The following is a 12279-nucleotide window of genomic DNA, read 5'->3' as shown; positions in this document are numbered from 1 at the left end:
GTCATAAGAACATATGAAGATGATGTCATAAGAACATATGAAGATGAGGTCATAAGAACATATGAAAATGAGGTCATAAGAACATATGAAGATGATGTCATAAGCACATATAAACATGAGGTCATAAAAACATATGAAGATGAGGTCATGTGAACATATGAAGATGAGGTCATAAGAACATATGAAAATGAGGTCATAAGAACATATGAAGATGATGTCATAAGCACATATAAACATGAGGTCATAAAAACATATGAAGATGAGGTCATGTGAACATATGAAGATGAGGTCATAAGAACATAGAACCTGTGATGAAAACATTGATATGAGAGAAACAAAGCAGGAAGTTTGTTATCAGACTGTGAGCTCAGCACTGCAGTAACAAACTGCTAACGAGTCACTAAGTCAGAGCAACAATTCAGCTGGACCTCTGAGTGTGAGTGTGTGTGTCTGTGTGTGTCTGTGTGTGTGTGTGTCTGTGTGTCTGTGTGTGTGTGGGTGTGTGTGGGTGTGTGTGTGTGTGTGTGCAGTGTGTGTGTGTGTGTGTGTGTGTGTGTGTGTGTGTGTGTCTGTGTGTGTGTGTGCAGTGTGTGTGTGTGTGTGTGTGTGTGTGTGTGGGTGTGTGTGGGTGTGTGTGTGTGTGTCTGTGTGTGTAGTTCTATGTATGTTTATGTTTATTATCACTAAACTCTTCAAATATTCAGAATGATCTCTTTTTAAAATGACGGCTCTTTGAAATAAAGTCATCATTCAGAGAACAAGCAGCCAATCACTGCTGCTGCTCTTCTGCTGTCACCATGGAAACGCCCTTCAACCCAATGACACATGCACACACATACACACACACACATACACACGCACACACAAAGAAAAAAAACAAGCGAGGCATTTGAATTTCATAGAAACTTTAGAGAAACAAAGACGGAAAGGAAAAGTGAATCCAGAGACACTCAGATGATTGACAGCTGCTGTCTTCACACACACACACACACACGCACACACACACAGAGGATGGGTTTTGAGTTTTAAAGCTTTAAAGTGAAAAAGATTTTTATTCTGAAGTCTTCCAATTAGAGATTTTCACTTTTGACAAAGTGACAGTTTTGTCCTCACACACACACACTGTGACACACACACACACACACACACACACACTGTGACACACAGACACACACACACACACACACACACATGTACAGACACATGCACACACACACACACACACTCATTCTATAGATGATTCTGGACCAGGCCCTCCTCCCCCTCAGGCTCTCGAGTCGGATTCTGACATCACATGATTCTTATAATTAAAAGTCTGTCTTAAAAATGGGTGGAGACTCAGTGATATCATCCTTGGTCCCTGAAGAGATGTGTTGAAACCCAGCAATAGAGGTCGCCATTTTGGAAATGTTGACTTCAACACACCTACCTGTCAGTCAAAGATACCACGCCCCTAATGATGCAAATCTATAAATAACTATACATGTAAACTGCTTAGACCCAAACTGTGTTTGTATCAGGATGTAAAGATTTTTACTTTAACATGGAGCTCTATGGGGACTGACTCACTGCAGGAGACAGACTCTAGTGGACACTGGAGGAACTGCAGCTGTAAAGTTAGACATTTTAACATAGAGCTCTATGAGGACTGACTCACTGCAGGAGACAGACTCTAGTGGACACTGTAGGAACTGCAGCTGTAAAGTTAGACATTTTAACATAGAGCTCTATGAGGACTGACTCACTGCAGGAGACAGACTCTAGTGGACACTGGAGGAACTGCAGCTGTAAAGTTAGACATTTTAACATGGGGCTCTATGGAGACTGACTCACTGCAGGAGACAGACTCTAGTGGACACAGGAGGAACTGCAGCTGTAAAGTTAGACATTTTAACATGTGATCTTTTTTGTACTTTTAAGTTGACTAAATTAAGGTTGCTTCTGTTTTTCTCACATGTTTTATTTGTGTTCACTGAATCTTCTTCATGTCGAATTATATCCGTACATCTAACATGCTCTTTTATTTTGAAGTATTGGATCCTGTGTGTGATCAGTGACGAAGAAGATTATTAAATACATAATAAATGTTCTGCCCGTTATTTCAAACAGAGTTATTCATAATGTCTAACGTAATTAACACATGCTTTTATTTTGAAACCTTGACATACTTGTAGACTGTTTGTTAATGAGGTGTCACTTCCTGTGTGCAGGGTCATCCTTCCTGTTTGTGAACACGTCGGGTCGTTACGCCGGTGAGCGTGCACAGATGACGCTGCCCCCTCTTAGAGAGAACGACACACACTGCCTCAACTTCCTGTTCTACAGGGCGGGGGGGCGAGATGGGGCAGCGCCCGCCACACTCAACGTCTACATCAGAGGTACACATAAACAACAAATGCTACGCAAGTAAAACAAACTACCGCAAAAATGTGTGTGGGGCTCCCAGGTGTGTGGGTGGAGCTCTCAGGTGTGTGGGTGGAGCTCTCATGTGTGTGGGTGGAGCTCTCAGGTGTGTGGGTGGAGCACTCAGGTGTGTGGGTGGAGCTCTCGTGTGTGGGTGGAGCTCTCTTGTGTGTGGGTGGAGCATTCAGGTGTGTGGGTGGAGCTCTCGTGTGTGGGTGGAGCTCTCATGTGTGTGGGTGGAGCTCTTGTGTGTGGGTGGAGCTCTCATGTGTGTGGGTGGAGCTCTCAGGTGTGTGGGTGGAGCTCTCAGGTGTGTGGGTGGAGCTCTCATGTGTGTGGGTGGAGCTCTCAGGTGTGTGGGTGGAGCTCTCAGGTGTGTGGGTGGAACTCTTGTGTGTGGGTGGAGCTCTCAGGTGTGTGGGTGGAGCTCTCAGGTGTGTGGGTGGAACTCTTGTGTGTAGGTGGAGCTCTCAGGTGTGTTGGTGGAGCACTCAGGTGTGTTGGTGGAGCTCTCAAGTGTGTGGGTGGAGCTCTCAGGTGTGTGGGTGGAGCTCTCATGTGTGTGGGTGGAGCTCCCATGTGTGTGGGTGGAGCTCTCAGGTGTGTGGGTGGAGCTCTCTTGTGTGTGGGTGGAGCACTCAGGTGTGTAGGTGGAGCTCTCGTGTGTGGGTGGAGCTCTTGTGTGTGGGTGGAGCTCTCATGTGTGTGGGTGGAGCTCTCAGGTGTGTGGGTGGAGCTCTCAAGTGTGTGGGTGGAGCTCTCAAGTGTGTGGGTGGAGCTCTCAAGTGTGTGGGTGGAGCTCTCAGGTGTGTGGGTGGAGCTCTCAGGTGTGTTGGTGGAGCTCTCAAGTGTGTGGGTGGAGCTCTCAAGTGTGTGGGTGGAGCACTCAGGTGTGTGGGTGGAGCACTCGTGTGTGGGTGGAGCTCTCAAGTGTGTTGGTGGAGCTCTCAAGTGTGTGGGTGGAGCTCTCAGGTGTGTGGGTGGAGCTCTCAGGTGTGTGGGTGGAGCTCTCAGGTATTCACAGTGCTTGTATTTCTTTCAGAGAACAACAGTCCTCTGGGAATTCCTGTCTTTAACTCGTCAGGCCCCGCCTACCACATCTGGAAGGGGGTGGAGCTTGCTGTATCAACCTTCTGGCCTAACCACTACCAGGTAACACACACACACACACACACACACACAGACACACAGACACACACACACACACACACACACACACACACATACACACACACACACAGTCACTGGATGTGGTTGATCCACATTGAAAGCTCCTTTATGTGGCTTTCAAAGCTCTGTCATCTCCAAACCGTATGAGGGCTGAAGCTAATTGGTTCAACAACTACACACACACACACACACACACACACACACACACACACACACACACACACACACACACACTGACACACACACATTCAGCAGCAGCAGGAAGTGATTTTCTCTCTCCATGGGAACCTTCTGATTCCAAAAAGGTTTTTTTTCAGGCGTACCTGACAGACAAAGAGCAGGGCAAACACAGTCACTGAAACACCTTCAACAGCTGAAATAATCTGAACCCACTGAACAACAGAAACATGACTTTCACACACTTTCATGAAGATCCAGCAGATTCACTTTAAAAGAAGAATAAATCTGAGGTTACAGAGTGTCTCACCACCAAGATCCTTTATGGTGTCAAACATGAGGACTCTCACTCTGCTCTGTTTCTGCTTCACAAACTTCAAGAAAACCTTCAACTGAGCCCTCATTAATGATCCTAATGTTCATTTAACTATATTCAGAGTCGGGGGCAGCTGTGGCCTTGTGGTTATTGTGTGTGCACCGTGTACAGAGGCTATTGTCCTGAGGAGAGAAGGAGAGGAGAGAAGGACAGGATGAAGGACAGGAGAGAAGGAGAGGATGAAGGAGAGGAGAGAAGGAGAGGATGAAGGAGTGGAGAGAAGGAGAGGATGAAGGAGAGGATAGAAGGAGAGGATGAAGGAGAGGATGAAGGAGAGGATGAAGGAGAGGATGAAGGAGTGGAGAGAAGGAGAGGATGAAGGAGAGGTGAGAAGGAGAGGATAAAGGAGAGGATGAAGGAGAGGTGAGAAGGAGAGGAGAGAAGGAGAGGAGAGAAGAAGAGGATGAAGGAGAAGCGAGAAGGAGAGGATGAAGGAGAGGAGAGAAGGAGAGGATGAAGAAGAGAGGAGATGGAGAGGATGAAGGAGAGGATGAAGGAGAGGAGCGAAGGAGAGGATGAAGGAGAAAAGAGAAGGAGAGGATGAAGGAGAGGATGAAGGAGAGGATAGAAGGAGAGGATGAAGGAGAGGATGAAGGAGAGGATGAAGGAGTGGAGAGAAGGAGAGGATGAAGGAGTGGAGAGAAGGAGAGGACGAAGGAGAAGATGAAGGAGAGGAGAGAAGGAGAGGATGAAGGAGAGGATAGAAGGAGAGGACGAAGGAGAAGATGAAGGAGAGGAGAGAAGGAGAGGATGAAGGAGAGGATAGAAGGAGAGGACGAAGGAGAAGATGAAGGAGAGGATGAAGGAGAGGATGAAGGAGAGGATAGAAGGAGAGGACGAAGGAGAAGATGAAGGAGAGGAGAGAAGGAGAGGATGAAGGAGAGGAGGACAGAGTCACATCAGCGGGCGAGCGAGCGGTGAGACGAGGGAGGGTGCAGGAGGAGCAGGAAGCAGAGAAGAAGAATGAAGGGAAGAGGAGTCAGAGGAGTCAGAGGAGAGGAGGTGGACCCGCATATGGAGGGAGGAGGATTTCCTGTTTCTTGGTGCAGACAGGAAGTGCATGCCGCCGGTTTCCGTAGCGATAAGGCTGTGGAATGTTAACACACACACACACACACACACACACAGACATAGACACACACACACACACACACACACACACACACACACACACACACACACACACACACACACACACACACACTCTTCACACATTGGTCAGAGAGGGAGGGGTTCTTGTCTGAATCATGTTTGAGCCTCTGAGTGAAACAAATGAAGCTCCGCCCCTTCAGTGTGACCACAGAGCTGAGTACAACAAACACAGAGAGAGTTTGACTTCACTGTTTGGTCATCGTGTTTACTATTTTTCTCGTCAGTCTGAGAGATATACCGTAACTTTATTTATTTAAGCCCCGCCCCCCAGCTCCGCCCATGGTGACGTAGTTTTTACATAATAAATATAATTATCTTATATTTGTTATATTTTATGTTTATTTTTAATTAATGTTGAAAAAATTTCTTCCATGCCAGTTTTTGGCTGGATTTACACTTTTCCAAGTCATGTCGATGGTGCCACAGCGCCACCTGTCTGCAGCAGGGCATAAAGCAGCTCAGTGTGTTGTCTCGTGTTGTTGATGTCACAACGTTCTGTGTGTCTCAGGTCGTGTTCGAGGCGGTCAGCAACGGTCAGAGAGGAGTCCTCGCCATCAAGGACATCACACTTCAGGGACACCAGTGCAGTGAGTACACACACACACACACACACACACACACACACACACACACACCCACACACACACACACACACAAATATATGCTGAAAAGGCCCCGCCCCTTTGTAGAACAGGACAGTAATTGGTTAACGAGGTTTGGATGCTAAATTGAATAACGATGTTAAAAGTTGAGCTGGCATCTAGAATCAAGGTCAGTGTGTGTGTGTGTGTGTGTGTGTGTGTGTGTGTGTGTGTGTGTGTGTAGACAGGGGAGCTCATTAAAGTATAAATTGATTAGCATGGACTTTGATCCATCCGTCTGTTTATCTACCTGCCCGTCTGAACACTCGAATTTTTGATGCTGCTTTATTTTTTTGAGGAACACAAACACACACACACACACACACACACACACACACACACACACACACACACACACACACACACACACACACACACACACACACACACACACACAGCCTGCCTCCTCCAGGATCCATTTTCTGATTGGATGATATGTTTTTGGTGCTTTGCTGAAAATGTTTTATGGGAAAGGCGATCTGTTACCAAGGAGATACCAGCTGTGATGATGTCATCAGTGTGTTACCTCTGACCTCTGTGTTTGTTGTGTGTCTGTGTGTGTGTGTGTTTATCAGTGAGCACGCCTCACTTCCTGCACATCAAAGGCGTGGAGGTGAACGCAGGACAGACGGCTACGTTTCACTGCACCGTGAACGGACGACCACAGAGCAACCTGCTGCTCTACCTGCAGGTACAGTCATGACATCATCATGACATCATTGTGACATCATCATGACATTCAAACATCATCAAAACTGATTCAGGATTAATTAAAACTTTATTTAAATCAGAATATCAAACATGAAAACTGTGTCAGGGGTTTACCTGCTCAGGTGAAACAGGAAGTCTTCTTGATGATTTGAAAACATCAAGAGGGTTACACCCTGGACTGTTCACCAGCCAATCACAGAGCTGACATATAGAGACAGATAACCAGATAAACTCACATTCACACCTACAGACAATTTAGAGTCAGCAGTTAACCTAACGAGCATGTCTTTGGACTGTGGGAGGAAGACGGAGAACCAGGAGAGAACCCACACATGAACGAGGAGAACATGCAGAGTCCTCACAGAGAGACTCCTGAAGGACGGGGATTCAAACCAGGAACCTCCACACAGAGAGACTCCTGAAGGACGGGGATTCAAACCAGGAACCTCCTCACAGAGAGACTCCTGAAGGTCGGGGATTCAAACCAGGAACCTCCTCACAGAGAGACTCCTGAAGGACGGGGATCCAAACCAGGAACCTCCTCACAGAGAGGCTCCTGAAGGACGGGGATTCAAACCAGGAACCTCCTCACAGAGAGGCTCCTGTCAAACCAGGAACCTCCTCACAGAGAGACTCCTGAAGGACGGGGATTCAAACCAGGAACCTCCCCACAGAGAGACTCCTGAAGGACGGGGATTCAAACCAGGAACCTCCTCACAGAGAGACTCCTGAAGGTCGGGGATTCAAACCAGGAACCTCCTCACAGAGAGACTCCTGAAGGACGGGGATCCAAACCAGGAACCTCCTCACAGAGAGGCTCCTGAAGGACGGGGATTCAAACCAGGAACCTCCTCACAGAGAGGCTCCTGTCAAACCAGGAACCTCCTCACAGAGAGACTCCTGAAGGACGGGGATTCAAACCAGGAACCTCCCCACAGAGAGACTCCTGAAGGACGGGGATTCAAACCAGGAACCTCCTCACAGAGAGACTCCTGAAGGACGGGGATTCAAACCAGGAACCTCCTCACAGAGAGACTCCTGAAGGACGGGGATTCAAACCAGGAACCAAGGACGGGGATTCAAACCAGGAACCTCCTCACAGAGAGACTCCTGAAGGACGGGGATCCAAACCAGGAACCTCCTCACAGAGAGACTCCTGAAGGACGGGGATTCAAACCAGGAACCTCCACACAGAGAGACTCCTGAAGGACGGGGATTCAAACCAGGAACCAAGGACGGGGATTCAAACCAGGAACCTCCTCACAGAGAGACTCCTGAAGGACGGGGATCCAAACCAGGAACCTCCTCACAGAGAGACTCCTGAAGGACGGGGATTCAAACCAGGAACCTCCTCACAGAGAGACTCCTGAAGGACGGGGATTCAAACCAGGAACCTCCTCACAGAGAGACTCCTGAAGGACGAGGATTCAAACCAGGAACCTCCCCACAGAGAGACTCCTGAAGGACGAGGATTCAAACCAGGAACCTCCTCACAGAGAGACTCCCGACAGATGGGGATTCAAACCAGGAACCTCCTCACAGAGAGACTCCTGAAGGACGGGGATTCAAACCAGGAACCTCCTCACAGAGAGACTCCTGACAGATGGGGATTCAAACCAGGAACCTCCTCACAGAGAGACTCCTGAAGGACGGGGATTCAAACCAGGAACCTCCTCACAGAGAGACTCCCGACAGACGGGGATTCAAACCAGGAACCTCCTCACAGAGAGACTCCTGACAGATGGGGATTCAAACCAGGAACCTCCTCACAGAGAGACTCCCGACAGACGGGGATTCAAACCAGGAACCTCCTCACAGAGAGACTCCTGAAGGACGGGGATTCAAACCAGGAACCTCCTCACAGAGAGACTCCTGAAGGACGGGGATTCAAACCAGGAACCTCCTCGCAGAGAGTCTACAGTGTTAACCTCTGCAGCACTGTGCAGCCTCAACCAAATTGTATTTCTAATATTTTTACTTCCCCACAGTCTTGATCTACAAACACAGTCACAGCTCATGAAGTCTCATAAATTAATATTTTTGGTTAAAGGTAGAAACAGAAGAAGTGAGGACCCGTTAGTGTTTACATCAAAGAGTTCAAAGCTTGAGAACCATTTATCATCAATAAAATGTACATCCTGGTGTTTATTATTATTAAAGTAAATCGAGTTTGGACTGCTGCGTTAGACGATCCGGCCTCCAGTCGTATCTTCAGGTGAACTAAATGATGCGTTATGCAGACGATACTGCGATGTTCCTACCATCACTCATATCTGATTTAAAGCTGCTCGCTGGGCTCTTTTATTTTGAAAAGTGCGTACTGAATAGTTAGTGTACTTTGTGTAGTTTGACTCTGTTGTATTTCCTCGTCGTCAGGGGATGGGCGGTCGTCAGGCGGTCGTCAGGGAAACCAAGCCGGTGAACCCGCGACGCTATGTGGCGAGCTTCGACGTGGAGAACACGACGAAGGGCGACTCTGGACGATATCGCTGCATCGCCCAATCAGAGCGAGGAGTGGGCGTGTCCTCTTACGCTGACCTCACAGTGAAACGTGAGTTCTGGTCTCTCTCTCTCTCTCTCTCTCTCTCTCTATCTCTCTCTCCCCCCTCTCTCTCGCTCCTTCAGATCAAAGCTGCAGTTTGTCACATTTTTATTTTAATGACTCCATCGTCAAACGAGGAAGAGTTTTATTAAAGCTGCTCACCTCATTACTGCACTGTGTGTGTGTGTGTGTGTGTGTGTGTGTGTGTGTGTGTGTGTGTGTGTGTGTGTGTGCCTCATTAGAATCTCAGTTTTCAGTAAAGAGGAGAATCAGTTGCATCGTTTTGTCACAGTGTCATGTCTGTGAAGATGAAACACTCCAAAGTAAAAGCCCCGTTTGCTTCCTGTTTGCCTCCTGTCACAGCGTTAGCGCACTAACCCTGACTGCTAACACACACACACACACACACACACACACACACACACACACACACACATGCACAGTGTGTTCAAGAGGACTCATTAAACGAGGTGTGTGACGGAGCTGTCAGACGACTCATAAACATCACTTTCATCTCGCCTGTTGTCGAGGATTCTGGGTATTTTCTTTTCCCATAATGCCGATCTGCTCTGATAGAGAAACTCATCGTTTAAAAAATCTCTCCGCTCTCTGGCTCATGGTCGTGATCACAGGTGATTGTTTGGTGCTGCAGTAAACTTCTGCAATATTTCACACATGTATCACCTGCTGAACGCTTTACTTCACCTTCTCTACCTGCTGAGAGGTAAACAGACTGTAACTACTTCACCTTCTCTACCTGCTGAGAGGTAAACAGACTGTAACTACTTCACCTTCTCTACCTGCTGAGAGGTAAACAGACTGTAACTACTTCACCTTCTCTACCTGCTGAGAGGTAAACAGACTGTAACTACTTCACCTTCTCTACCTGCTGAGAGGTAAACAGACTGTAACTACTTCACCTTCTCTACCTGCAACTACTTCACCTTCTCTACCTGCTGAGAGGTAAACAGACTGTAACTACTTCACCTTCTCTACCTGCTGAGAGGTAAACAGACTGTAACTACTTCACCTTCTCTACCTGCAACTACTTCACCTTCTCTACCTGCTGAGAGGTAAACAGACTGTAACTACTTCACCTTCTCTACCTGCTCAGAGGTAAACAGACTGTAACATCTGACGTCCTTCTTGTTACATCACTCTCACAGGACACAGGCACCGTCTGCTGCAGAGATCAGTTAGTCTGTGTCCAAAGATGTGAGCAGGAAACAGATCAGACTGTCTGATATCAATCATAACAGAGAAGATCAATAATGTGAGAGATAACACACACATACACACACTGGATGTGTGTGTGTGTGTGTGTGTGTGTGTGTGTGTGTGTGTGTGTGTGTGTGTGTGTGTGTATGTTTGTGTGTGTCGGGTCGATAGTTTGTCTGATCTCTTTGCACACACACTGAAAGGTGGGAAGGTGTTTGTCGGTCACATGACCCGACACAGATCCCACAATCCCCGGTGGCTAAACCCCTGATTGAACTGTCACTCAGACTGTGTGTATGTGTGTGAGATAAAACACACACACACACACACACACACACACACACACACACACACACACACACACACACACACACACACACACACACAAACACACAGACACACAGGTGAGTATCAACGTGAACATACTGTCCGATAAACACGCATCATTACACACATATCCTTCCTACTGCACATGATTGTGTGTGTGTGTGTGTGTGTGTGTGTGTGTGTGTGTGTGTGAAGTGTGATGAAGTGGGTCAGAGGAAGTAGAGCAGCACCACCGGGGATTCTGGGTAATGGAATCCAGGTCTGCTCTTATTCGCCGAAGGTCACAAATATTAATTAACTAGTTAACTCCTTCCTCGCTCGTTAAGAGGTGTGTTAAAAAACTGATCCTGGTTCCGTTTGTCCCTCAGAGCCCCCCGTACCGATCGCCCCTCCGCAGCTGACAGCGGTTGGCGCCACCTACCTGTGGATCCAACTCAACGCCAACTCCATCAACGGAGACGGGCCGATCATCGAGAGAGAGGTGAGGAGGTCAAAGGTCATCATGGAGCTTCTGGATCAGGGATCTACCTTAGTGTCGATGGTCCTTGAGGAGGTCTCAGTGAGTCTGGATCAGGGTTCCACCTTAGTGTCGATGATCCTTTTTGAGGTCTCAGTGAGTCTGGATCAGGGTTCCACCTTAGTGTCGGTGGTCCTTGAGAAGGTCTCAGTGAGTCTGGATCAGGGTTCCACCTTAGTGTCGAAGGTCCTTGTTGAGGTCTCAGTGAGTCTGGATCAGGGTTCCACCTTAGTGTCGATGGTCCTTTTTGAGGTCTCAGTGAGTCTGGATCAGGGTTCCACCTTAGTGTCGAAGGTCCTTTTTGAGGTCTCAGTGAGTCTGGATCAGGGTTCCACCTTAGTGTCGATGATCCTTTTTGAGGTCTCAGTGAGTCTGGATCTGGGTTCCACCTTAGTGTCGGTGGTCCTTGAGAAGGTCTCAGTGAGTCTGGATCAGGGTTCCACCTTAGTGTCGAAGGTCCTTGTTGAGGTCTCAGTGAGTCTGGATCAGGGTTCCACCTTAGTGTCGGTGGTCCTTGTTGAGGTCTCAGTGAGTCTGGATCTGGGTTCCACCTTAGTGTCGAAGGTCCTTGTTGAGGTCTCAGTGAGTCTGGATCTGGGTTCCACCTTAGTGTCGAAGGTCCTTGTTGAGGTCTCAGTGAGTCTGGATCAGGGTTCCACCTTAGTGTCGAAGGTCCTTGTTGAGGTCTCAGTGAGTCTGGATCTGGGTTCCACCTTAGTGTCGATGATCCTTGACCCTAACCCTAAAGAGTCAGATGAGTAGCCGGATGACTCCAGAGCTTCAGAGCCCTCATAGAAAACGCTCTGAAGACCTCTGAGCGTCTTAAGGAAGTTATCTGATACAGTCCTGAAAGGTCAGAGATACAAGAGTTACCACTTATATCCACTTTAAACATGCAGTGTAAAACAGCTCAAACAGGAAGTGGTTGTGCTTTCTCGCCTGGTAGCTGAGTTCTGGTCCGTCGGGGGTTGATCTGTAGACTTTTGGCTCCGGCAGGTAAAAAGGACTGACGAGTCTTTCACTGTATGAGTGAAAGACAGCGTTG

General features: G+C 47.9%; 1 protein-coding gene across 5 annotated transcripts in view; it reads left to right on the top strand.

The window, feature by feature from the left end:
- The first annotated feature begins 1204 nt into the window (after nt 1–1204).
- The window catches only part of LOC110004054 (receptor-type tyrosine-protein phosphatase mu), a 106065-nt gene continuing 94990 nt past the window's right edge, over nt 1205–12279 (top strand). Inside the window, exons 1-6 of one of the 5 annotated variants that reach the window (XM_065948666.1) lie at nt 1205–2378; nt 3446–3555; nt 5787–5865; nt 6495–6610; nt 9007–9181; nt 11086–11198. In XM_065948666.1, coding sequence (XP_065804738.1) covers nt 2186–2378; nt 3446–3555; nt 5787–5865; nt 6495–6610; nt 9007–9181; nt 11086–11198 — 786 coding nt within the window. In that variant the 5' untranslated portion in view covers nt 1205–2185. The remainder of the gene's footprint in view (nt 2379–3445; nt 3556–5786; nt 5866–6494; nt 6611–9006; nt 9182–11085; nt 11199–12279) is intronic. The other 4 variants (XM_065948670.1, XM_065948667.1, XM_065948668.1 and 1 more) reach the window with 4 other exon arrangements.

This window comes from Labrus bergylta, chromosome 20 (genome assembly GCF_963930695.1).
Source record: "Labrus bergylta chromosome 20, fLabBer1.1, whole genome shotgun sequence".
NCBI lineage: Eukaryota > Metazoa > Chordata > Actinopteri > Labriformes > Labridae > Labrus > Labrus bergylta.
The sequence above is the reverse complement of the archived record's forward strand: the minus strand, read 5'-3'. Positions and strand labels throughout refer to the sequence as shown.